Source organism: Corapipo altera, unplaced genomic scaffold (assembly GCF_003945725.1).
Source record: "Corapipo altera isolate COAL_440 unplaced genomic scaffold, ASM394572v1 78, whole genome shotgun sequence".
Taxonomy (NCBI): domain Eukaryota; kingdom Metazoa; phylum Chordata; class Aves; order Passeriformes; family Pipridae; genus Corapipo; species Corapipo altera.
This window is the reverse complement of record NW_020884904.1, coordinates 7,244,032-7,268,858: the sequence shown is the minus strand read 5'-3', so window position 1 is coordinate 7,268,858 and position 24,827 is coordinate 7,244,032. Positions and strand designations below refer to the sequence as shown.

The 24,827-nt window shown below is 42.7% G+C and overlaps 1 protein-coding gene across 7 annotated transcripts in view; it reads right to left on the bottom strand.

Annotated features, from left to right (window-relative positions):
• Nucleotides 1–577: 577 nt before the first annotated feature.
• Nucleotides 578–24,827, bottom strand: part of OSBPL5 (oxysterol binding protein like 5) — a 178,260-nt gene continuing 154,010 nt past the window's right edge. For 5 of the 7 annotated variants that reach the window (XM_027651033.1, XM_027651029.1, XM_027651032.1 and 2 more), the window contains 14 exons: nt 23,654–23,873; nt 19,738–19,922; nt 18,293–18,374; nt 17,661–17,759; nt 15,751–15,847; nt 14,688–14,786; nt 13,272–13,369; nt 11,347–11,436; nt 8,435–8,571; nt 5,615–5,800; nt 4,935–5,073; nt 3,663–3,780; nt 2,932–3,037; nt 578–1,918 (listed from right to left, as the gene is read on the bottom strand). In XM_027651033.1, coding sequence (XP_027506834.1) covers nt 1,783–1,918; nt 2,932–3,037; nt 3,663–3,780; nt 4,935–5,073; nt 5,615–5,800; nt 8,435–8,571; nt 11,347–11,436; nt 13,272–13,369; nt 14,688–14,786; nt 15,751–15,847; nt 17,661–17,759; nt 18,293–18,374; nt 19,738–19,922; nt 23,654–23,873 — 1,792 coding nt within the window. In that variant the 3' untranslated portion in view covers nt 578–1,782. The remainder of the gene's footprint in view (nt 1,919–2,931; nt 3,038–3,662; nt 3,781–4,934; nt 5,074–5,614; nt 5,801–8,434; nt 8,572–11,346; nt 11,437–13,271; nt 13,370–14,687; nt 14,787–15,750; nt 15,848–17,660; nt 17,760–18,292; nt 18,375–19,737; nt 19,923–23,653; nt 23,874–24,827) is intronic. The other 2 variants (XM_027651030.1, XM_027651034.1) reach the window with 1 other exon arrangement.

The window sequence follows — 24,827 nt, the reverse complement described above, 5'->3', positions numbered from 1 at the left end:
TCAAGTTTTATCTGTGGCACAGGTCAGACTTCCTCAAAAAGGGTGACCAGGATGATGTTCTTCAAAAAGACACCCAATCTGAATCAACAATGTTGACATTCTTGAAGTATGATTCTTCAAGTATCAAGAATCCTTTGGTTTTCTGGAGATTTTTGCTAACAACAGTCACTTGCCCTTTATTATTTGTGATCAGTTCCCTGATTGTTGGCTTCCAGATGCCAGCTCTCATCCTGTCCATATCAGAGAGCTGTGGTTCTCTTCCTGGAAGTATCTATTTGCTGTCATCAAGTCACCTCCTTAATATAAAGGTTTTCTAAATCCAAGACAAGTCTGTACATTTACATGTACAACAGTGAAAACCAAGGCAACCACTTTTCTTTCTGAGGAAGTTGCTACAATTAGAAGACACAAACAATTTCAGCCAGGGAGGTGTCAAAATGCTATTGCTGTTCTAACTTATGGCCTGTGTCTGAGATTCTTGGAGGCCTTTTCCTGTAGACTTTCCTCTAAAAAGTGATTTACTTGTAAAACGCTATCAAATACAAAGCCAAAAATAATTTGTCAGATAGACTGTCAGTGAAAGTTGTGTGTAGTTTTATTTCAACATATCAAGCACAAACAGGTGTCCCCTAACCGGGGAGTATGACGAGGAATGTACTTAAAAATTTGGAAACATTTACACTGAAAGATAGCCCAGACTGGCACCACCACTAAGTATTTTAAGGCTGTATATATAGCAGTACTTACCACTTGGAACTACTTCAGGCCAGAAAAGAAAGGCTTAGTATTGTCCGCAGTCTACAGAAAATATTGCAAATCTTTAAAAAATGGTGTAAAATAGGAAGACTATTAACAGAGTTGAACAATGCAGTGGCAAAACCCTCCCTCTTTCCTGACCTTTGACAAAAAATGTGCCTAAGACCGAACACACATACACCTATATCTCTCCCATCCTTCTCACCTATGCTGGGGCAGTGGATTTCTCTCTACAATGCTAGTGTGTGATATTATAAAACAGCCATATAGCAAATAATAACAATAATAGTAAGTGACCAGATTTTACAAACAGGCATATCTGACGTTACACTCGATGGGCCAGATCCAGTACACCAGTCAGCTCCGCAAACAAACAAGGAGCTTTCACCGAATACTTCCCATTTCCTAAAGAGGAATGGCTCTAGGAAATTGTGCATATTTACAGTTCCTGTGGAATGGAAAATAAAACACATCCTGAGGTCTCATTCTGTGTGTGACAAAACAAATCATGACTTAATATCCCGGGGGTGGATTTTTGGACCAAGTGTGCTCCCTCCCATAATTAATTAAAGGCAGCCGGACAGGCACCATGGACATCAATTCTTTACAGCTCCCCAACTGCACTCCCTCACTCCTGGAGCTATGACCCAGGCCGGTGTGACCTTTCCAAAACACTGGGGTGTTTACCATTTTGGGGTTACCAATACTGCTGGGTAATTATTAATTGCATCAGAAAATGACAAGACATAGAAAACAAATTGCACAATTAAAGCTACATTTGGCTTCAGCATTAAGGCCCGTACAGGTTAAGAGGTCCTTGAAGATGTACATGTAAAAGGCAAAAATGACAAAATCTGCAGGAACAAAGTTTCGCAGGTTCCTAGGTCCCTTTTTAACCTCATTTTTCCACTTTCTTCCACCTCTGCCACGTTGGTTCTAAAGTGCTTTGGTGCCTCTCTGGGCTCCTTGCGCGAGTGGCCCCCCTCCTGCAGCCAGTAATCATTATTGCTGCCAAACGTAGTGATTTTATTTGAAGACATAATTAATGAATAGTTGACACGTAAGAAAGATGCAGAGGAGAAACCAACAGCGAGAGTCCAGGAGGAAGCTTTCAGAAGAGGCCTTCCTGTGGAAGGACTTTTTGTTCAGAGCACTGAGGTTTCTGGAAAAGAAAGCAGTACGATTATTTGTGGGTTGGAAGGAGGTGTGCATTCATATGTGTGCACATGCCCAGAACTTCTACATAAGGAGAGAGACACCTTCACAGGTACAGCACTGTGCCCCCACAGACCCTACCTCCCTCTTTGTTTTAACAGAGAGATTAGTACTTCCTGGAGCTGGATCAGGCAGAGCATGCTGACTGGCATTGGAAGGTGTAAGGGCACAAACCCCAAGAAATCACTTTATTCAGCACTCATAATCCTATGCCCTATACTTCCCAAATACAAGAGCCTGCCTTGGAGACCCCCAAGAGCTACAGAGAAGCCAAAGCCATGTCACCAATGGCTCTGGCATCTAGTAACAGTGGGCCTCATGTGATCCCACCACAGTGAAGCCTCAGGAGAGCTGGATAATACACAGTGGGGAACCAGCAGGGCTCCCTGGAGCAGATGTAGCAATTAATAACTCCCTTGTCCCGGCTACAGGTGTCTGCAGGGCAAAGCTGTTTGTCAGCAGCAGGTGTGGTCACTACTTCCCTCAGACAGCAATTAGCCATTTAAACAAAATGTGGGAAGTTAGTGCTTTTCACCATGGAGTCCAGCTTTTCAGACCACACGCCCGCATCTCTACAGAAAACCAAGGAAATCAGAAACATGCTCTACAAGAAGGGAGACCTCACACCTTTTTGGCTAGCAGAGATCTATTTGTAGCCAGGACATGGCCCAGCCCCTCCCAACTTCTGCAGCTGTTTCGCAGTCTGGAATGCCATGAGGTGTGAAACATGCTGAGGTGAAGATTTTTGGCCATAAAGACTCTTAAGAGGAAGGGATTTCCTCACTGTTTCAAGCAGGGAATGGGTTTGTCTTTGTGTGTTAATTGGTTATGTATAGAAACAACTGTTAAATGCACCCCAGCAGCTGACAGAGACTCTCCAACAGCCACAGTGAGAGGTTAAATGCCACAGGTTATTTTCAGCCCATTAAAATAATTGATTTGATGACAGCAAATAGTTACCTGTGTATGTCTTGTTGGGCTCTCTGTAGAGATAAGACGGCTGAGTGAATTTCCTTCAGGTGATTCATTTCTTTCCCACACTGAGCACACAGGCTTTCAAACCCTGTGGCAAAGTATTGAAGGAGAATTATGTTTTGCATCACCATTCTAGTGGTAGTGATGAAACACAACACAGATTCACCCAGCAAGTGGCTGGCTGTGATCTAATTGTCACAGCCAGGGGGATGCTTTCAGGAAGAAACACAGGGAGAAGGAGACAGGGAACAGAATCTTCCACCCTGAAGACTCAGGCCACTGGAACGGGTCCTGTGACACTGGCTTAGAGCCCTTTCTCAGTCAGCTCTCAGGCAATTTTGGCAGCATGTTCTCCAGCTGAGGGGAGGAGAACAGAGTGCTCACACCTGCCCCTATCTCTGAAACATTCAAGGTCACCTCTAACAAAAGCAGAGAAAAGAGAATGACAAGGGCTGTTTCCTATCTGTTGACTGGAATGTCAGTGTATTTTTTCAACATGTTTGTGCCAGGAGTGGGAAGCCCTTGTTGGCATGGATAGCATAAGGCAGAGAGGCAATACATACAGAGAACAGAAATGCAGAACATTCTGTGTGTTTGCCTGTGGGCTGTTGGCCCATGGTATTAACTGGGCTGGGAAATGTCCCAGGGCTGGCTCAAGGAATAAGGTACAAAGGGAAGAACATTAAAGCCTGACCCAGGGATACACAAATACTTGCCATCATCATCTGAGAGCTCCTGCACTGACTCTGGTGTTGAGCAGCTGCTCTCTGTGTTCTGGCTGTGGTTGGACGGCTGATCACTGGTTTTGCGGCGCCTGCAGTCCTTGGCAGACCTCTGGATTAAACAGGGATTACAAGAGACTCAGTTGCTGTCAAATTGGAAACTCGGGTGTTTGCTTTAAACAAAATAATTCGGGGTGCTGGGAAATACATGTGAGATTAGGAAGTCTGACTGCTTTCTCAGCAACTCCTAGTAGTTGGACTCCTGACAGCTACTTAAGGATATTACACACATGCCCTGTAGACAAGCATTTCTTCAAATGACAACATCCTTAAGACACCTATCCAAATATACTTGTAGCTTTAACTGACACATACTGGTGATGAACCTTATAGTTCCTTTGCTGACTTGTGTACCCACTCAACTCTACATAAGAGAAAGGATGAAAAGAAGAAAAAATTAGAATCAAAGTTCCCAGGGAAGATTTTTCAGAAGGTGCATGAAGGATTTAAATATCATAGAAATTTTATGCCTAATTTCTTGATGCGCTTCAGAAAGTTTCTCCCTACCTCTCAGATGGGTAAACCAAACACATTGATTCAAACTTCTCACCAGAGGGTCTGAAAAGCAGTTATAAACCTCAACTTCCCAATGCTTCAGAGACATTCAGATTCAGGTATTATAAAAGAAAAGTCTACATACATAGTAAGATACAAGTTTTTCAGTGTGATATGGGTTATATTTAGCTAGTTCAGCAGTTCAACGTTTAAGAAGTGTGTTATCAATTACATATATCACTCTAAAGATGAAAGTAGTGAGATAAGAAAATATCATCTCTGTTTAAGGGAAAGGATGGAGAGAGGTTTCTTGTCTTGTCTGAGAGAAAGTAAGTGATAAAGGCTGATGGCAAAGACTGAAATTGAAGTTGCAGGATCTCAATTCTCCACTCCAAAACCTATGTGAAGTTTTCTGCTTTGGAACCGCTGAACTGTGAAGTTCAGCTCAGTCATGTGCAAAACCCACTAAAGGGTCATTTTCACTAAGATTAGGTGGAAGAAAAATGCCAAAATGGATAGAATATGTCAACCAATGATTATAATTATTTGGAGTTAATGATGGTATGATGTTACAGGTCTACAGTCATAAGCTGTAGTTATCCAAAACAAACCTTTCAGCCTATGCTATGCTTACATGAAAATGCTGTAGAAGAGGGCTGTGTATCTAAACAGTCCTAAAGAATACTATATTCCCCAAAACAGACTTTTTACCTTGTGCCGTGTAATTTGATTGTTTATGCACGTTGTTTTGTGGTTTGACATCCTTGTAGATAAGTGTCTTTCCATTGTCTGAAGTATTCCATCCTTCTCAAATTGGGCAATGTCGTTCAAAGGATCCCAAGGCCTTAGACTTTTGAGACCAAATGAAAAAAATACCATCAGAAAAGCAAGAATCCCACACCAGGTGTGTTAAGACCAATACACTAATTCCACATGCCTCAGGGCCGGCAATCATCCCTGACAGTAACCAGAGTTTCCAGATACAGTGACAAGAGTAACAGATACTTCCCTCCACATTCACAGTTCCTTGCCGTGAATGAGGGGGTTCAGTCTCCAGAGGCTTCACCCTTCTTGGCAGGGGAGGAGAGCACAGATTTTAACTCTGCTTGCACAGTGCAGAAAATCTCTGCTAAATGACTCCACACTTGTTGCAGCAATAGGGATTCGCACCAATGGCATAGTGGATTTTCCTTTGCTGAGCCCCCATTTCCAGCTATTCCCAATTAGCATCAGAAATATGTATTACAATGATGACATGGAGCTCAGAAAGGGCAAGCTCTGCACATAGTTTGGGAAATGGCAGGACTCCAATTACAGGTCTGTAACCTTGCTTGCATCCCTGGGGACTCAAGCAGTGAGGTCTGCTCATAACCCCCAACCCCAGCACTCACTCCTCGTATTTGTAGCGCCATTCGTTAGTTGTGGCATCGTGCTGGAAGAGCAGTGGCTTCCACTCCGTGCCATTTTCCCTCCGCTCCCGGGCAGCATTCCTCTGCTCCTCCTCCAGCACAAATTTTTCCTGTGTTGCCTTGTGTTGATCGCCTTTGTTTATTGCACTGGTAACGTGCTGCCAAAGCCTAGAAATAAACAGGGAAGCAAGTTAAACCACCTCAAAACCAATGACGCATTTTGCCAGCTGGAACTTCAGAGCAGACACTTGTCTGGTCTATTGTAACAGGATTGTTCTGCCTCAGTTTTGGCTTGTAAATTAAAGAATAGCAACACTGAATGCTATATACAACGACCTGCTGAAGTACAGGGGACTTTCCCTTACATAACATCACTTACAATATTCATTAAATTCTTCAGTGTTGTCTGTGCGAGTTACAGGATCGTTATGCTCAATTCACCGAGATCAGAGGCCTCTTTAGAGGTGACTGATGGAGAATCTGTTCTCTTCCTTGCCCTTTCAGGCATTTCAGTTTAGAAGCCTTTGTGTTAATGTCTATCTAATGTCTATCTAATGTCTATCTAAGCCCCAACAAAGACTTTATATTTAAAGTTTAAAAGCACTGGAAAACAAATTTGTGTGCATATCTTGCATGTTATACTCCTATATAGGATTAGCTACCAGATCTGTAGGCAGCTGATTCAATCTGCAGGCAACGGACAGGTCCTTGTGCTCATGAACTGCGAGCACGAGCACAGGCTTTCACCCGCACTTGTTTTCAGCTGCCAAAGGATACGTGATCCGTCATATGATGTCTCACTGAGCCTCTGCCCTGGGGAGAGGATCTGCCTTTTACGAGAGAAAAATCATTACTTTTTTTTTTTTTTTTTTTGCTATAGCCAAGCTGTGATAGGCCTCTCCACAGTTCCTCTAACCAAAGCACTCTAATCTTCATTTCAGATTGGAAATACTTCTGAGACTAGCAGCTAGCCCTCCCAACACGTTACCAAGTGGTTAGAATATGCACAGGAGATCCAGGCTGTTCCAGTATTCCCAGCTCCACAAAACACTCGTCTTCCATTTAGAAGATGAATACATTACTGCATTTAATTTGGAGCTTGCTGTGAAGCTCTTAATTTAAAAGGGATATTGATGTTTTCATTATATTTCTATCAGCATACATTAACACACTTCCAAAAATGCAGCCTCTTAGATAACTACTGAAGGCAGAGGAACACTTTCCTTTCCTTTTTAACAAGTCACTCCCATTTTTCTGTATATGAATATTTTCTCTCAGAAACAAAGGAAGGAAATTCAATTCAAAGTCAGTGATGAGGGTGGAGGAGAAGTGGAAATAATGGCCTGAGAAAATACTGAGGTGGTGTAAAGTCCGTCCTAAGGAATGCAGTGGTGTAAAGTCCTCTAATTCTAAGAACCTCAGAGGGACATGCACAAAACTGTTTGACAAGGGCAAATTACTCCACCAAGAGCTGCATGCGTCAGGCAAAGAGACCCTCCACAGTGAGCTGCATAGTGGTATGAGCTTCAGAGGCTCTCCCACATTTGTGAAAATAGGTGATTTTCAGGTGATTTCAGGTGGATTAAATGGCAATTTATTCATACAAATGTCAGCATAAGGAGCTCGGTGGAATGTCTGTTAGGGGTCTCTATTTTCTCTTTTGCCTCTTTCCCTTGGATGCATGTATCATTGTTAATCTCTGATGTAGCAAAGAGGGTCAGCTCTGGCCATAACCTGGTAAACAGAGAACTGGAGATTCTTTGTCCACAAGACTGAGATTTCTTGTCTCCTTTAAAAAAATCTTCTTCTGAAGATTAATAGAGAAATGTACTGCAGTCTGCTCTGAAATGGCAATTGCACAACTGTAAGTTACAAATACAGACTTTACTGCCCACAACGTCCACTGTTGTCCAGAACAAACTATATGTTCCTATGTTTTTATTTTCATGCAATCCCTTTCTTTACCTATGAAAAGGTGAATCTTCTTACTGTGATGTGATGCAACACCAAAATCAGATGCCCACAGAGAGGTGGGCATGTAATGCAGAGCCAGGCAGCAAACTGCATGTGCTGGCTTGGCGTGTTGCCTGGTGCTTGCTGACCAAACCGGAGAAGTGGCAGGACTAGCTGGTTTGAAGCCAGCACCACATAATGTTGCTCAACAAATAATGTTCTTGCCCAGCAACTGGTTTGGTGACGTATTAGTCATTCCTTCAATTTTCTAAGTTGTTTGCCAGGACTACATTTTTAGGTAACCTAGATCACTAAAAAAACCTGGTGCAGACTTCATCAGAGATCTCAGCTGAGATTATGAAGCAGGGTTAAACATACATTTAATTGTATTCTTTCATAAAAACCTGTTATGTGGTTCAAACTACTGCTTCTCTTGATGCCAGGACTTTCCACAATTCCTGCATCTGGTTTAAGATCCTGTGGTTGAAACAACCCTTCTTAACAAGATATCCAACCGCGGGTTGACACCTTGCCCTTCCATAAAGTGTTCCAGCAGTTACAGAGACTTTGTTCATGGTCTTTGGAGTCCAAGCAGAGTTGTTATTTCAAGCAGATAAAATGTAGCCTCCATAATTTGTCTGCCCAGGTCCCTGGTTATTTCAGAGCTATACCTCGTGAAAATACTCCAGAGCTAATAGCCTGGAAAAAAATAGGTAAATGTCTGGGTAATATGTGCAGACAAAGCACGTCACTGCTTTTCCAGGACTGTGCTGAGGAATTATGAGCCTTCTGATTAGAGCCCTGCCCCCGGCAGGGAAGAGGCAGCGAGACATTCCATGAGCTCCCTACCTCTCTGACTCAAAGTCCGTCTGCTCCTCAAACAGCACAATGTGGCGCTTCAGCCTCTGCCTTCGTACTTCACTGGTCGGGTTCCAGAACACTTCTGCATTCCCGCTTTTCAACTCATTTATATGCACTTCCCCATCCTGAGAAGCAGAATTAGGTGAAAATGTTAATGACAATCAGAAACATAAGGCAGAAAACAAACCTGACAAATGGAAGCTGCTTCTGGATTTTGATCAGGGATACAGCTCGATTAGGAGGCTTATTTCCCCCTCTATCCCATAAAAATCTCACTGAATGCTTCCTGAAAGTTTCTAATAGAAACAAATGAGGTGAGGCATTCCAGAAGCACTGGCAGAATTAATCCCAGAATAATTAGAAAGGGACCTGGTCCCTCCTATTAGTCTTGTCCCCAAACATGGGGACAAGAAGCCCTAAGATACTCTTCTTTCCCCACGGTTCCTCCCAGCTACCACCCAGCACATATAAACAAGAGCCCTAGCTCATTTTCCAATATTTCTCCCATTCCTCAATGCTGAAATCTCACACAGAGCCCCCTGAAATAGCATCCTCTCCAGAAAGGAGAGCTAAAGCCGAGATACTCTTTCACATTTTTCTTCTTTTGAGTTTAGCAAGGTTTTTCTACCATTGCTTCTGAATTTCATTTAGCTCTTCAAAATGTCAGCAGTCTTCAATTCTTACTCCTTGCCAATTTACTTGGCAAACAACTACTAAGCAGCACTTCCCTGATCTGAGGCTGGCTAGACAATATTGTTATGCCCCTGCTTAACTGATCTGCTTCCCAGCCTGGCTCACAGACACAGCAATGCCACAGAGCCAGAGAGGGTAGTTTACAGAATGAACAGCCTGACACTGACTGTGAGTGGAATGAATCGGATGGTTACAGCTAATGAGCAGTATATTGGTGCCATTCAGCTGCCTGGACACGGTGTATCAGGCAAACCTTATTTAAGTCATGACTACTGGCTTTGCCTGTAGCTGCCTAATTTCTTTGCATCCCACTGGCTGCATTTCTCCCCCTGCACATGTTTTGTGATGTATGTCTCAAAGTCATCACATCTTCAGCTGTGAAATACCTTCAACCCTGAGGGACTATCATCCCTCCTCAAAGTCTCCCTCAGGACTTCCTCTGCCATATCCTGAGATGCCAGTTCCAGCACTGATCTGATGTCCTGAAGAGACCCCCAGCTGCAGATAGGAGGAGGCAGGCAGGCATTATCAAGCATCACTACATGCATCTCTAAGGGGCATATACAAAGCACTCAGCTGCTGCTGTGATCCTAGGACTGAGAAGCACTGGAATTTGCTTCCCTTCTTTATTCAAGTGGGTTTTCAGGTCCTGAGACAGAGAATTTACCTTTCAGATGCAAGCATTTCTGTCAGGAAGCTGGACAGTGTCAGAGAAAATCCAGGACAGCAGGCCAATACTCTCAGCAGGGAGGGAGGAGAACAGGCACCCTTCCTATCAGTGCACAGCAGCTCCTCTATTCACAGCACACAACTGCAAACAGTGGCTCACAGAGCCAACCTTTCAAAGCCATTTTAACTTCTTTTATTACATCATTATAGTTTTGTGCACCACAACCAACCGAGACAAAGAACAAGGGAAGAGTAAATAAACAGAAGGCTGGAAGTTGAGCAGCACACAACCACGTGGCTCTGTGCCCCAGGGGAGCCCCTCGGTTACATATTCTTGTGGATGGTGTTTGCAGGACCCTCCACAGACAAGGTACTCCTCAGCCCAGCACAACTCACAATTGCCAAGGCCCATCCTGCAGGAAAGGGAGCTCAGGATGGAAAAGCTACCCGGGCACAGGGAGCAAATCACTTTGTATAAGCCCAGAAAGGGCAAATATCCCAATTTCAAAATGGGCATTAGCTTTTTATGTAAAAAGACAGATGGTCTGAGGGGACGAGTCCAGTACCAAAGGCTACACTGTGGTTAGGACCTCACTACAGAAAGGGCTTTATCCAGGCACATTTCACCTGACCTATTTTAAATACCTCCTTCAGGATGAGACAAATCTTGTCTCAGAAATGGCAATTTCTATGGACTGGAAAGTCCATTACAACAACTGTAATGATGATGTAGATGTCCAAATGTTGCTGAGAGAAGAAATACCTAGCCAATGTCCAGCCCAAAGCCCAGTGCTCACTGCTTTTGCCACAGTTACCAGGAGTTTCAATCAAAACTAGACTACATCCTTCACCATGCAACTTTATTCTTGTTGGATTTGTGCTTGAGGGTGACTTGAAGTGATTCACTTGTGTATACTAAGTGCACAAAGGTGTTAGGTGCTCTTATGACAGTTCTGAGCTGCACATACAATAGACTCTCACTGATTTATGTCTCTGTCCTTCACCTCATGAACAAAGGAATAACTGTCTGCTATCATAAATAATGAATTTAAAACCCTTTGAATTCAAAACCCTGTAAATTCAAAACCCTGTGAAGTTCTTCCCTGATACTGATGTAACTGAGGGAGTACTGAACACACCAAGACAAAAGGAAGCCTCATGATCTTCACAGTCACACCTAATACATACTATATCTCTTGCCATCAGTGCTTGTCCTAAGCCTCAGACTCTAAATACAGAACCACTGGCTTTGATGAAAACCCTCCTTATTGTTCCCAGCTTTGACCCATGCTCTGGGAATGCAAGTGGATGGGACTACTGAAGTGTAAATGACCTTGAGAGGTACCTTGAGAGGTGTGCCCTGGAAGAAGCAGGACATGCTCTCGCCTGCACTCCCTGGGGCTGGCAGGAAAAGGCAGGACATGGCCCTTGGCAGCACCCATTCCATCGCAGGGAGCCCGCCAAGGGCTGCCATCCTCCCATGCACCCTGCTGCCATGAGCACTTAACCTGTCAGCAACTTTGATTATCGTGTGTTACCCAGTGTCCACTGAGACTTGCTAACACTTCTTCTCCTGATTTAATCTTCCCAGAGATTTGATTAATGCTCGCGCTGCCACCGAAGAAGGGCTGTCAGGGGAGAATAGGAACAGAAAATTCGATCAGTCTAGTGAGAACTGGAAGGGAACCAACAGTGATGCAGCAGTAGGGAAGGAAAGTGCAACCTGCTTGACTTCCACTATTTCTGGGGAAAGGCAGAATGAATTCTAACATGGATTTTGACTATCTCACATTGTGCCCTCTTCCTTTTGTTTGCAACATCAAAATCACTGTAGCTGCAGGAAGGGAGATAAACCTTCAGGTGCATCAACAGTCAGCAGTACAAGGCCTTTCATTGCAAATACACTTATTTATTGTCAGCTAGACACTGGGATAAGTGTATGTGGACAAATCCTTCCCATTGTCCAGAATCACATTACAGTTTGCACTCTTATACTTGCAGCCTTGTCCAAAGAAAAGGAGCAGCACTAATGCTGACTTTTCCTGCTTATGGGACAGCAACAGCAGTGTGGCAGAGCTGATGACTGCATCTGTGTCAATTTGCCAATGAAGAAGTTCTCACCAGCAGCAAACAAAAAAAAAAGAAAAAAGGGTATTTCCAGAGTCAAGGAAAAGATTCTCAGAACAATGGAAAATTCCCCTCATCTCCTGTCTGCCAAACACAGGAAACAGCAGTGATAAGTGACCAGCTCTTCTATTCATACCACACAACATTTCTTCAGTCATTTTAGCAGCTACTTTCCAATAATATTTGTGCAAAGGAATTTTTTTTTTAAATAACAGTACAAAATCAAATTTCACACAACACCCGTGGATAAAGAAATCATGAGTATCTCAAGCATTTGCAATCCAGCAGAGAACTGGTACATATCCAAATTAATAACGAAGTTATAGGGTTACCTTTAACTTCTAACAATTATACTAAAACAGGTAGATGAGAAATACTCAAAGCATTGCATGTAATTAATGACTCCTTTCTGAGTCATCTTTAGGGTATTGTTTTCAAGCTAGAAAAGAAGGGTCTGCACTTTAAGCTCTGACGTGTTTGTAGGTAGATGACACTGACCAAAGTCAGGGCACTGTCCCGTTGGCCTCAACACAGTACACCAGGCCTATGGGAAGAACAGGCTTTAAAGACAAGCATGTGCAAATGTCAAGAAAGTGCACGGGGAAACAGTTCACTTTGTAAAAGGCAAATAAAGACAAAAAATTATTATTGCCCTAGAAAAAAATGCAGTTTGCAAAAGACTCCTCTAACTCCAGTGATCTCTTACATTTACATGGCTAAGGCTGCAACTCTGAAGTCCTGCAGTCTCTCAGTTCTTTCTTTTTTTTTTTCCCAGGCAAGAAATTGTTAGTTGGAGCAGAAAAGAAACAGATGCTCCTAAAAAAGCAAGTTAACTGCCCAAGGAAAGTTACAGGTTATCATTTTCCTTTCCAAATTTGAATACGTGTAGTAACAGGAATGCTCAAAAATTCTTCCATTTTGCCTGCATACCATAAATCTGCATCATCAGGCTTTCTAGGGGAAGGACTAGATACGTGAACAAGTCAGTGCAAGGCTTGTCAGTGTGACAGCCACCTTGCTGTATTTTTCAAGTAGAAATAACTGTACCTGCCTGAACAGAAACCACACTGTCAGCGCCAAACTTTCAGAACGAAGTTTGGCCAGTAGCCAGCCGACAGTGAAAAAATCATGCGTAAACTAAGGCTTCCTGGGTTCAAATCAAGTTGCATGAGGCAAAACTGACTGCAGGGTGATGCCTCCTCTCCAGGTAGGCCACACTGTGGTGCACACACACATTGCTGATATAAAAATGATCTGCTGTGTATGGTCAAACCCTGCCTGGGGCACAGGGGCAGGTATGAGACCCATTCAAAATGGGGGTCACAAAGTCTCTTACCTTCAGCTTGAATTCCAGTTCTGCCCTGTGGTTAGTTTTCTCACAGTCAATGGTAACTTTCCCTCCAAGCTCCATTGTCATGGTACCATATAAAAGTCCTGAAAGTTAAAAAAGAGGCTTAAGAAAGGCCCCTTTGAAACTTCCTGCTTTCTCAGGTCAACCCAGCTCTCACTTGACATGTTGTGAAATTCACTACTTGGCTTAAAGTTTTGAAAAGCCAGAATTGAAGAGCCCATATTCCCCATTTATTACACCAGCTAGGAAATAGCTTGACTCACAAGTGCTGATATTGCACCTGTGGCAAGCTGAAAGTGGGACAGGAAAAATAAAGAAGGTTGTGTCCTGCAATTTTATTTATACCAGTGCTTAAACAGACCCAGTTGCTTCTCACAGGGTGGATGGGGAAGAGACAAGCTGTAATGGGATTCAACAGAATCTGGGAGACCAGTAGTCATGTAGGAGACCTCTTCTTATACATGTTTACCATTTTCTGAAGAGGTCATTTGCAGAAAAAGAAAAACTGACAAGAAAAAGACTTATGCACTGGCGTGCATAAGTGTGATTTACAGAAGTTACTGTTTTCAGGTACCCAGCCCTCCATAAATATTAACTTTGAAGTCAAGGTGCCAAATTAAAAAATATTCATAAATCAAAATTGGATCCAACTGCTGATTTTATCACTGTGGTTGAAATGCCACCGACACAGCTTCCTGAGGAGAAATGCTTCCTGAGGAGCAGTGAATCAGCAGCCATCCCCCAGCCTTGGTGCACACTGGCTCAACAGAGCAAAGCCACACAGTAATAGGCATCAGCCTCACTGAAGTCCTGGCATGGACCTGTCACGGGTGGTGCTGCCCACCTTCATCCTGGAGCCACGCTCGTTCCTTAACAAACTCTCTGACTACTACTACCATGCTGACCTGCTTTCCCAGTAAGCAGCATGTATTCCTCTTACTCTGAGGAATACAATGGTTAGAGTAACAAAGAAATTGGAAGAGAATTCAGAATTTTCCTTTATTCCCAGAAAGCAAGAAAACATATTAAACAATCTCAGCGTTAACATAAGAAAAACTTTTTATCCTCAGAAGCTCAGAAATGTAGTCTTATTCTTTCCATCTCCACTTTATCTGCAGTGTATATATGCAGTATTTTTCCGTTTCTGTGCAGTGTTAAAACTAATGCAGATGGGCCTAATTCCCTCCTCAGCTCTGCACAGACAGAACAAAAAGACTTCAGTGAGGATGACCAGTCTCCTGCTGAGCACTGTGACTCATGTGTGGAGCAACTGCTGTCTGGAGTTACCAGTCCCTGTGGTGTCACTTATTTGAGAGGGGAGAGCCAGTACAAAGTTAAGTCAGTAAGATACCATTGTATTATTCTTTCTGTTTGCTTCCTATTTGATGACTCATAGCTTACCTTTACAGTGGGCGTATGGCATAGTAATTATATAGTCTTCCCCTCTGTTTAGAAACATCAGCTTTGCTTTCCCATCCAACAGTGCAGAAAGTGAGTTACCTATAATTTAAAAGAACAAATACATATACATTAAAAATGCATGTTATACTTGGTCCCTCATTCTACTTTAGAAAAAACATTTTCATTTAAATGTCAGTCATTAATGAAAGAAAAGATATGAAATGCTCATAATTCAGGACCCTGCAAATCATGCAGTTGGAGGCAGGCAGTTCTAACAAACTGCTGTATGGCTCTCATTTGCTCTGGCATTTAGCCCCTGTTGCAGAAAGAGAAGTAGATTAAACAGGTCACTAGTGGGGTGCAGAAAAGAGTTCTAATGCTTAGAAGTTTTTCAGGTCCTTCTGTTCTCACAACTTTTCTGATTGTGTATGATCCCAGATAACAAAAAAAATTGCCAGAAGGACAGCAAAGACTATTTACAAGTGTTTCAGCAAATACACTTAGTGGAAGATAACAATTAAGAGGTATTTGTCTAAACAAAAAAACTATTTCAAACAGCAACACAGTTCCAGAGTCTGGAGTTGTGCTGTTAGCATTGATATTAAAAGATTCAAGGACATTTTGAAGCTCTGGGGTTCAGCTCTCAGGGACCTGGGAGCTAGATAAAGGGTGTTACATTTATACAGACTTCTGCACTTGTCGGTTGGATGGTCAAATAGCTGTAAAGTGACTCAACTATGAGCACACACAAAGTGGTCTGACAACCAACTGCCAATACATTCTTACAAACTTTTGCTTTCAGAAAAACAGGCTTTTAAAACTCTCAATCTTTCTATCTGGTTTGTTGTTTTGGGTTTTTTTTAATATCAGTGTGGTTTCACACTGGAATGGTGGAAATGGGGAAAACCTATGAGAGCCAAGACAAGGAATTAGGCTATCCTGATGCTAGATCTTATAAGCATTTCTTTGATCTTAACTCTCAATGCACTCAGAAGTGATTGAAAAACAAATGAAAACCAATGCCACAATATTACCTGGGAGATGCTTAAACTTAATGCCTTACCATAAAACTTGGACCTAGCTAGAATGCTGCCAGTAATGCAGAATCCATCCTTCCTATTGCTGACATGAAAAGCTGACACTGGCGGATGATGGGAGACCTAGAACAAAAATAGGCAGAGGTCATTCAGAGCAGTTTTTACAGGCTAAATAACTGTAAAAAATTATTTTTACAGTGAGGTGGGTGCACACACAACCTCACAGACGCCAGGAAGAGCACAAGACAGAGGCTGCAGGACTAAGCTCTATCTGCACCATAACCTCCATGTTAAAGGAGGTAACATGATACCTGTCCTCATTACATATGAGAACGTTATATATCTAAACTTTCTCCCCCACCCTGTATTTTCTTGAGCTTGTACGTGTGAGATCACTTTAGGCCAACAGATAGAGTGTCAGATTTTCAACACAATAAATGAACAGTGCAGAACTTTTGGCCAGCATTTGAATAGCCTCCATAAAATGAATGCAGTGGCTAAAATAAAAATTTTAGCAAAGCAAAAATTATCTGATTAAATAGGAAAAAATGTGCATGTGAAAGAGGGAGTCTCTTTAGCAAAGTCCACATGGTTCTCAGATCCCTGCAGAGGGCCCTGAATAGGTTGGAGAGTTGGGCTGATTCCAACGGGATGAGGTTCAACAAGGCCAAGTGCCGGGTCCTGTACTTTGGCCACAACAACCCCATGCAGCGCTACAGGCTGGGGACAGAGTGGCTGGAGAGCAGCCAGACAGAGAGGGACCTGGGAGTCTGGATTGACAGGAATCTGAACATGAGCCAGCAGTGTGCCCAGGTGGCCAAGAAGGCCAATGGCATCCTGGCCTGTATTGGGAACAGTGTGGCCAACAGGTCCATGGAAGTGATTCTTCCCCTGTACTAAGCGCTGATGAGGCCACACCTGGAGTCCTGTGTCCAGTTCTGGGCCCCTCAGTTCAGGAAGGATATTGAGGTGCTGGAGCAGGTGCAGAGAAGGGCAACGAGGCTGGTGAAGGGACTCAAGCACAAGTCCTGTGAGGAGAGGCTGAGGGAGCTGGGGATGTTCAGCCTGGAGAAGAGGAGGCTTAGGGGAGACCTAATCACTCTCTACAACTCCCTGAAAGGAGGTTGTAGCCAGGTGGGGGTTGGTCTCTTTTCTCAGGCAACTATCAGCAAGACAAGAAGGCATGGTCTCAAGTTGTGCCAGGAGAGGTTTAGGTTAGATATTAGAAAGAATTTCTTTACAGAGAGGGTGGTCAGACATTGGAATGGGCTGCCCAGGGAAGTGGTGGATTCTCCGTCCCTGGAGATTTTTAAAAAGAGACTGGATGTGGCACTCAGTGCCATGGTCTAGTAACCGCAGCGGTAGTGGATCAAGGGCTGGACTTGATGATCTCGGAGGTCCCTTCCAACCCAGCTGATTCTATGATTCTATGATTCTATCCCTTTATTAACACTGAAACTGCCGAAGTACATTTTCTCAGGCCAGTTTACTTTTGATCTCTGCCCTTCATTTATTCACAAAGACATAGAGATAAGCCCTCAATTTATGCCTATTAAAATCATTACAGAAAGTTTAGCAATAAAAGACAGAAGGATTTGTGTGTTCTATGCCCCCTTTGACAGAGGTAAAATAACACATATTTTATTAACAATAAGAAAACAGTAGGACAGAATCCCTTAGAAAAGGTCTTTATTGAGGAAGCTGATGTTATATATATGGGAGACCTGTTTTTATAGTCTTGAGTGCCTACCAGACCTCACATAACTTCTGTAAATCTGAAAAGAAAAAAGATCAGCAACCAGTTTACCACATGTCCTGCTCTGGATATTTACACAAAGCTTCAAGTTCCTCTCCTAGGGTGAGATGTATTTCTATGCATGGAGGTGCAAACAGGTTGCAGTTTGCAACACCAGAGAATACAAGTAAAGCAACTTACCTGTTCTGCTATGTAAAATGTGTGACTGTTCGTCTGAGGGTGAAACCAACAGCAGCGAAATGTCTCTCCCAGAATAGGGTTGTATGGCTTTTTTATTCCCTGAAAAACCAAGTAATCATAACCTGCTACAAATGAAGATTTGCAATACATCTCTACAAATGGCCACAAAACAATATAATAATTTTCTCCCTGATGTTTTAAACTAGCTTACATCTATTCTCGTAATCTAATATTTGACTCTGAGCCATGGATTAATCTGCTATTCTCACCAATTTAATATTTAATACTGCCTGATCAAAGCCTTACAAGATGATCAAACCTTATTATTGCTGCTACTACATGTAGCAGGTGCATAATGATGTGGAAACACGGCATAGTGGTACTAACAGGCCTGAAAAGAGAAGCTTTCAGCAAAGGGAAAATCTTGCATCAAAGACTCTGAGGTTGATCAACACTATTTTGCATTCACTGTCTACTCTGAAACCAAATGCAACTTCAGTTTTAAAAGTAATGGTCAAAGTCTTCTAAACAACAGAAGAGGTAAATTGTCAAAGCAGAGGCAATAGAGAAATACATAACCATGCAGAAGATTGCAATGGCCATTACAACCTGAACTTCATGCCTCATTTTACCTTTGGCTTCTTATAGAAGCCGGACAGATACCACCTCAAAACCTGCTTCATTCGAGTGTATGGGTCATCTTCAAGGACAGCCCTGCAAAAGAGAATATAAAATGCTCTTTATATCAGTCAAACATCACATTCATTTCTTACCAGTATAATAACATTAATTTGAATAGTATTTCCCCAGAACTAAAGGGTTCTGTGCTGCTGCCAGTGACAAAGGTATCTGCCAGCAGAACTAATAGTTTTTTTTAGTAGCACACATCATACAACACAAAAATAAGCTGTTAAAAGGTGGCAAACCTTGCCCTGTACTCTTAGAGAAAGGCTAAAAATATTTCTGGAGTGTATTGGGTTTGACTGGACGTTCAAGTACATTAATGTAGGACTGCCACTCACAGTAGCATTTAGTCAGAGCTAACAGTACACTGTGAGTCATAAAACCAGTAATACCTATGCCACCAAAATCAAAGACAATTCTATTTTTGCCTCTTTTGCTTTGTTTCCCTCTTCCTTGAAAGATGTTTAAAGCTGGTGTGCTATAAGGCCTCTATCCCACTTTGAGATCTCATACTTTAGGATGGAAGGGACTTTTAAAGGTCACCTCATCCAACATCTCGAACACGAAGTAGGAAGTAAACATGAACAATAGAGTTCCTGGTATTTCCAACCATTTAATCAGATTTAAAAATCAACTTGGATAAGTTATTGTAAAATTTAGAAGGATCATCTGTACCACAAAGAGGTTTATTTAACAAAACCTCCAAACCTCTCAAAGTGTTCTTAGATCTCAGCGCTGAGGAGAACCACTTCCTGAACTTCAGATGTTACAAATACCACAAACAAGGCTTGAAAATGCCACAGTTTTATAATTAGCCAGATGCAGTGGAATAACTGCACTGAGTAACTAGTGCTGCTATTAGAATATTGCACACAGTAGTTTCACAATCCACCAGGCATATCTCATTGAGAAGGCAGGTCCTATCTGGAAGCATAACATTTCCTATTTTCTACTCTGCTGCTCCCAGCAGGCCTCTCTCATCAATGGTTTTAAAACATGTTTCTTTTCTGTTTATCAACCAACATAATTATATTGCTTTGGGGGGCAGAAGTGCTTGACCCTTCCGTTCACTCTCTGTACATGAGTACACCAGGAGGTGGCACAGCTCTGTTGTGAGACACTCAAAGGCATCAGCTGAATCCCCATCAGTTCCAGCCAGTGCTGGCAAATATGTGCAGTGCAAAAGTAGTTTTGCCTGGAGTTTAACTTTTCCTTTCTCTCCCCTCACTGGCAGCAGTTTATCTTTAAAAAGTCACTGCAGATGGTGCCTAGCTTGGTCTATGTTGAACCCAGCGACCTAGGTATCATTTGGGAGCTTTTCAAGCATACCAACACATATTTTCACAAATATAAAAAAAGTGTCCAGGTCAGGCACACTCTTCATGCTGCTTACTGGGAAAGCAGGTCAGCATGGTAGTAGTAGTCAGAGAGTTTGTTAAGGAACGAGCGTGGCTCCAGGATGAAGGTGGGCAGCACCACCCGTGACAGGTCCATGCCAGGACGCAGCTGCTTCAGCAGGATCCACATCAGGCTCTTGTTCTCCTCAGAGACTGTTTCTGTTTGAGACGATTCACCTGTCTACAATGGGAAAAGGGAACTTCAGGGCAGAAACAGGAAAACCATTTCTCATGGGCATATTTACCTGGCAGGTCTAAGCTCACCCAGGCATACCTGGCCCTGGCACAAGGGTGAATACTCACCTACACCATCACAAAGAGACATCAGCTATGTCTCAGTAGAAATGAATCCCCAGAGCAGTAAAGTGAGTGGTACAGAAAGCCCTGGGCATCTGTGAAAGTTGTTACAAGGCAGAGTGCTCCTTCCTGAGCCACTGTCTCCACACACCTCAGGACTGCAATGGGCCAACTTGGCCCAAAATTTACCAAAGGGACTCTGCACTTCAGGTCCTCAGGAGGTGTGAACATGCCCAAGGCTGTTACAGCATCACTGTGGCCTGGTGGGATGCACATAAGAAGCTCCTCTCAGTCCCATTCTCAGCGAATGAGAGACTGTAAAATATACTATTATATGTGCAGAAAATTTTAGGAGACAAACAAGTAATCAATAGAGAATGGAAGCAGTTCTCCAATTTCAAAACAAGACAAACTGGTGTGTCAGTAGGTAAAGGTCCCACTGACAGGAGACAGGCTCAAAAACTCCAGAACCCAACAATGCTGCTCAGCGCCCTCTGCAGCAGAAGTGTGGGTAATGGTGAAAAAAGCCAGGGATTATGCTGTGGTTTCAGCTTCAACTGTATAGTTCCTATACATTCAATGGGGCTACGAGATGTATGACATGGAGGAATGGGCCTTCCAAGCCATCAGAGAAAGAAAATTAAATTAAATTTTCAAATATGAATTTCATTTGAATGCATCCTAGGCATCATAACTTAACAGTGAAAGAGAACACCTAGGGTTAGACTTACGACTACTGACTTTAGGCAAGAGATTTCTATGAGAAAAAAACCACAGATCCACTTCTGAAATTGACTTCAATTTAGTAGAGGACACAGCATATCCCAATAGGACTTGTAGGTGGTGTAAATCACTAAACATTCATTTTCATCACCTGAGCATTTCCAGTACCACCTTTCTGACCATGAATCAGCCCTATAGTCATAGTCAGTGTACTAGTCATACAGGGCTTGCAGGCTGAGAGAATTTCAGACTCAGGAACAACAAAGCTTTTTTCATTTAAGTGTTTTTCCATTATTGTACCATTCTTATTTTGACAGTCTGATGCAACACACAGCTTGAACCTCCAAGAAGAAATGACATACCACAGCATCATCTAGGGCTTACACATGGGTCTGTCAGAACTCTCATTTTTTATCCAGGTTCTCAAGTGTGCAGGTATTGGCAACGTAAATTTATGCCATGTTGAAATTGCTGGACAAGGTATTACTCAGAATAAATCACTGCACAGGGTATGGATGAAAACACAAAGAGGATAAGGTGCAGGAGGACACAAACGACTTCAAGTAATTTCTGTTTGCTTTCGCCTGAAATAAATACATCATCCTCAATAACCCTTTTTATAATTCATTAAAACTAAAATCTTGGCCGAAGAAAAGGGGTTCTAGGTTATCAACCTATGTACTGAGGTATCTATTTTATATTCTAGACCAACTTTTGCAATATCAAAGTCCTTCTGACAACTGTCTCTGCCTTCACATTCCTACTGCAAACAAGGCGAAGCTGAAACATCAACTGCAGAAGCACACGCCTTTCAAAGCACAGAGATGCACCTGCACGTGCACACATTCCAGATGAGCCCTCTAAGCCAAGCTGAAAATTTAACAGTGCCAGTTTATGACCTTTGCCCTGCCACACCCAAACTGTAAACACAGGCTGAGAGGCAGTTTCAGTTTAAGCTGACATGTGACTTCACTGGCACGTGTTTACCTTGATACATCTGCACTCATTGCTGAGAAAAGCTACCTCATTGCAAACAACTTGCTCTTCTCTCTGGTACTCTCACCAGTGGGATCAGACTCAATAACCAGTCCTACCTGTGTGTCCCAGGTGACAACAGCACCATCTCTTGGCCAACAACAGAAATTTAACAAAACACCCAGTGGTTCAAGGCTACATGACAGTTCTTTTTGGAAGTCCATCAGATGTTACCTCTGCCTGAGCAGTGACACTACAGCTAATCTTACTTAATGCTGCACAAAGTGTCATTCTACAACAGAAATTTAGTCCTTTCCAGTTGGTTTGTAGTGCATCTTTTTTTATTTTAATGTAAAACTGCAGAAATCTCTCTCTCACACCCACACCCACATACACATATCAGTGCTGGCTGTAAGGCTTATTCAAACACCAAAATACCACCCTACCCTACCAACATTTCTAAGACAAGTTTGTCATGTGCCAAAAGCCCATTTCAGAATAAGCAGCTGACGGAAATTAAGTTTGCTTTCATTTTGCTGCTATTTATTTCCTGCTGCTCATCTATATTCAAAATCCCCTGTTTGAACCCAGCTCTCATTTGTTGTGTGTCTGCAGGGGGATTTGAGGGGAAAAATGCACGAAAGAGGAGTTGGGTGTAATTAGGATATATTTAACTATATTTGCTTCCTCAATATTAGTAGTACACTGCCAGGAAAACACTGAAATAGGAGAATCAGAGGCTGGTGAAGGGGCTGGAGCACAACTCCTGTGAGGAGTAGCTGGGGAACTGGGGTTGTTTAGCCTGGAGAAAATGAGGCTGAGGGAAGACCTTATCATTCTCTACAACTACCTGAAAGGAAGCTGTAGAGAGGTGAGTGCTGGTGTCTTCTCCCAGGTAACAAGCGAGAAGAGAAGAGGAAGTGGCCTCAAGTTATGTCAGGGGAGGTTTAGATTCGATATTATAAAAAAATTTTCACTGAAAAGATTGTCAGGCATTGGAACAGGCCTGGAACAGATTATGGTGGAGTCACCACCTCTGGAGGCATTTAAAAGCCACGTAGATGTGGTGCTGAGTGACATGGTTTAGTGGTGGACTTTGCTATGCTGGATTAATGGTTGAACTAGTTGATCCTAAGGGTCTTTTTCAACCTAAATGACTCTGTAATTCTGTGATTCTAGGAAAGAAATAGCTTTCTAGCAGTGCATTTCTTTGAAGCATCAACAAGACATTAGCTTCCTTGTTCAAAGCAATTAGCAAGGGAGCGCTCAGAGCTCTCCCAGCACTGGAGCAGAGCTCCTCTGCTGCCTGCTCAGACCAATTCTCAAACAACACACTTGGCTGCCCCAGCTCTCTACCACTGCCTTCCTCAGGGGTGTCACAGCGACATCCAGCTAACAAAGGCTCTTATATGGAACAGAAATGCATCCTCCTGCTGTTAAATGACATGAGAAATGGCTTTCCAACAAGCAACTGTCATTTAGCAATCAAGTGGCTCGAACGCTCCATTCAGACACACAAAAAAGATGTTCCATGCATAATAAAAAAAGGAAAGTATCATATTTTGTATCACGCAAGGACTGAGCACCCCAATTGGCCGGGACACATGCCCAGAATAATAATTCCCCCTCCTGCTGGCTCCACAAATGTGCCAGTGCTGTGCAGCTCTTTAACGCAATAACTGGTTACAGCAATCGCTGATGTTGGAAACACGCCAAAGCACAGTAGCAGAGCTGCTGCTCATAATGCATAATTATTAAAGCACATGATAATTCAACACAATTTAGCAGAAAACTGTGCGTTGCTTTATCTGTAAAACACTGGAACTCACAAAGTTGGCTGTTACCTGCCATACATCTAGAAGGCTGAATGACAAATACCGTGAACAGATACATTTTAACAGAAACATTTTTTTTTACCTCCCCAAATTCTTCATAGATCTGCTCAATGTAAGTGGTCCCTTTCCTTCCTGGAGAGACCTCTCCATGTATTTCTGACTGATCACTCTCACTTTCATTTGTCTTCCGACTGTTCTCATGTGTTTCGTTCTCCGACTCTTCTACGTTGTCTCTCTCCGACTTGTCCGAAAAAGCATCGTTTTCCAAATGGTGGTTGTTCTCCAGGGCTGATTCATTCAAACTGCAACACACAGTTCATTACTTGCTTCAATTTGATTTATAAAGCCACATTATTTAAGGCCTTTTAGACACGATAAAAACACCCCCGGGACTCACAATAGGGTGTCCAGCCCAGGAGTGTCTCAGACATTGATTTCCTGGATAACAGGGGTTTTATCACAGAAACAGAGAGATATTTTCCATCAAAATTTTCCCCTCCAAACTGCACTTCTCAAAATGTGCCACACCACACAGTTCCACTTAACCCATCCTTACACAGAATTGCCACTGGCTCTGCATGGGAGCCCACACACCAGAGGGATAGAGAGCACACACTGACAACTTTACATTGCTGATTAAAGAACTAAAGTGTCAGTCAGGAGAGATCTTTCCCTTTACAGAAGCAAATCAGTGGACTGTAGCATACAGGAAAAATATGACACTATGAGATACATTTTCTTTTTGGTACTACTGCTACTTTATTTCAACAGGGTGGTCCTAAGTCAGCCCTACACTAGAAAAGACAAATTTAAAAATCAATAAAAGCAAGTATTTTCACACACACATATCCCTCCTTCACCCACCAAACTAACCTGGGGAATGGGCTTTCCACAGACAATGCTGTGTAGAAGAACTGAATTGAAAGCATGGACTGGACAATTACATGTAAGAAGAAGATTCAAATTGTAAGAGCATCCAAAGTTAAGTATGAAAGATGTAGCAAACTTCATGCTCAGTGATCCAGGCTTTAGAGAATGGGGAGAATGCCAAAAATTCTCTCTCTCTTTTGAAAAAGCAGATGCATTTCATATGACAGATGGCAAACATGATTACATGGGCCAGAGGTCAGGTGCTGAGAAGTATTCACTAACTGTCCACTTCTAAAAGTGATATTTAGCACAAGCTTCAGTTTTCCCTATTCATATATGTCTTTGCACACACTTTACCTCTTTCATGGCCTAGCATTGCTCTCATG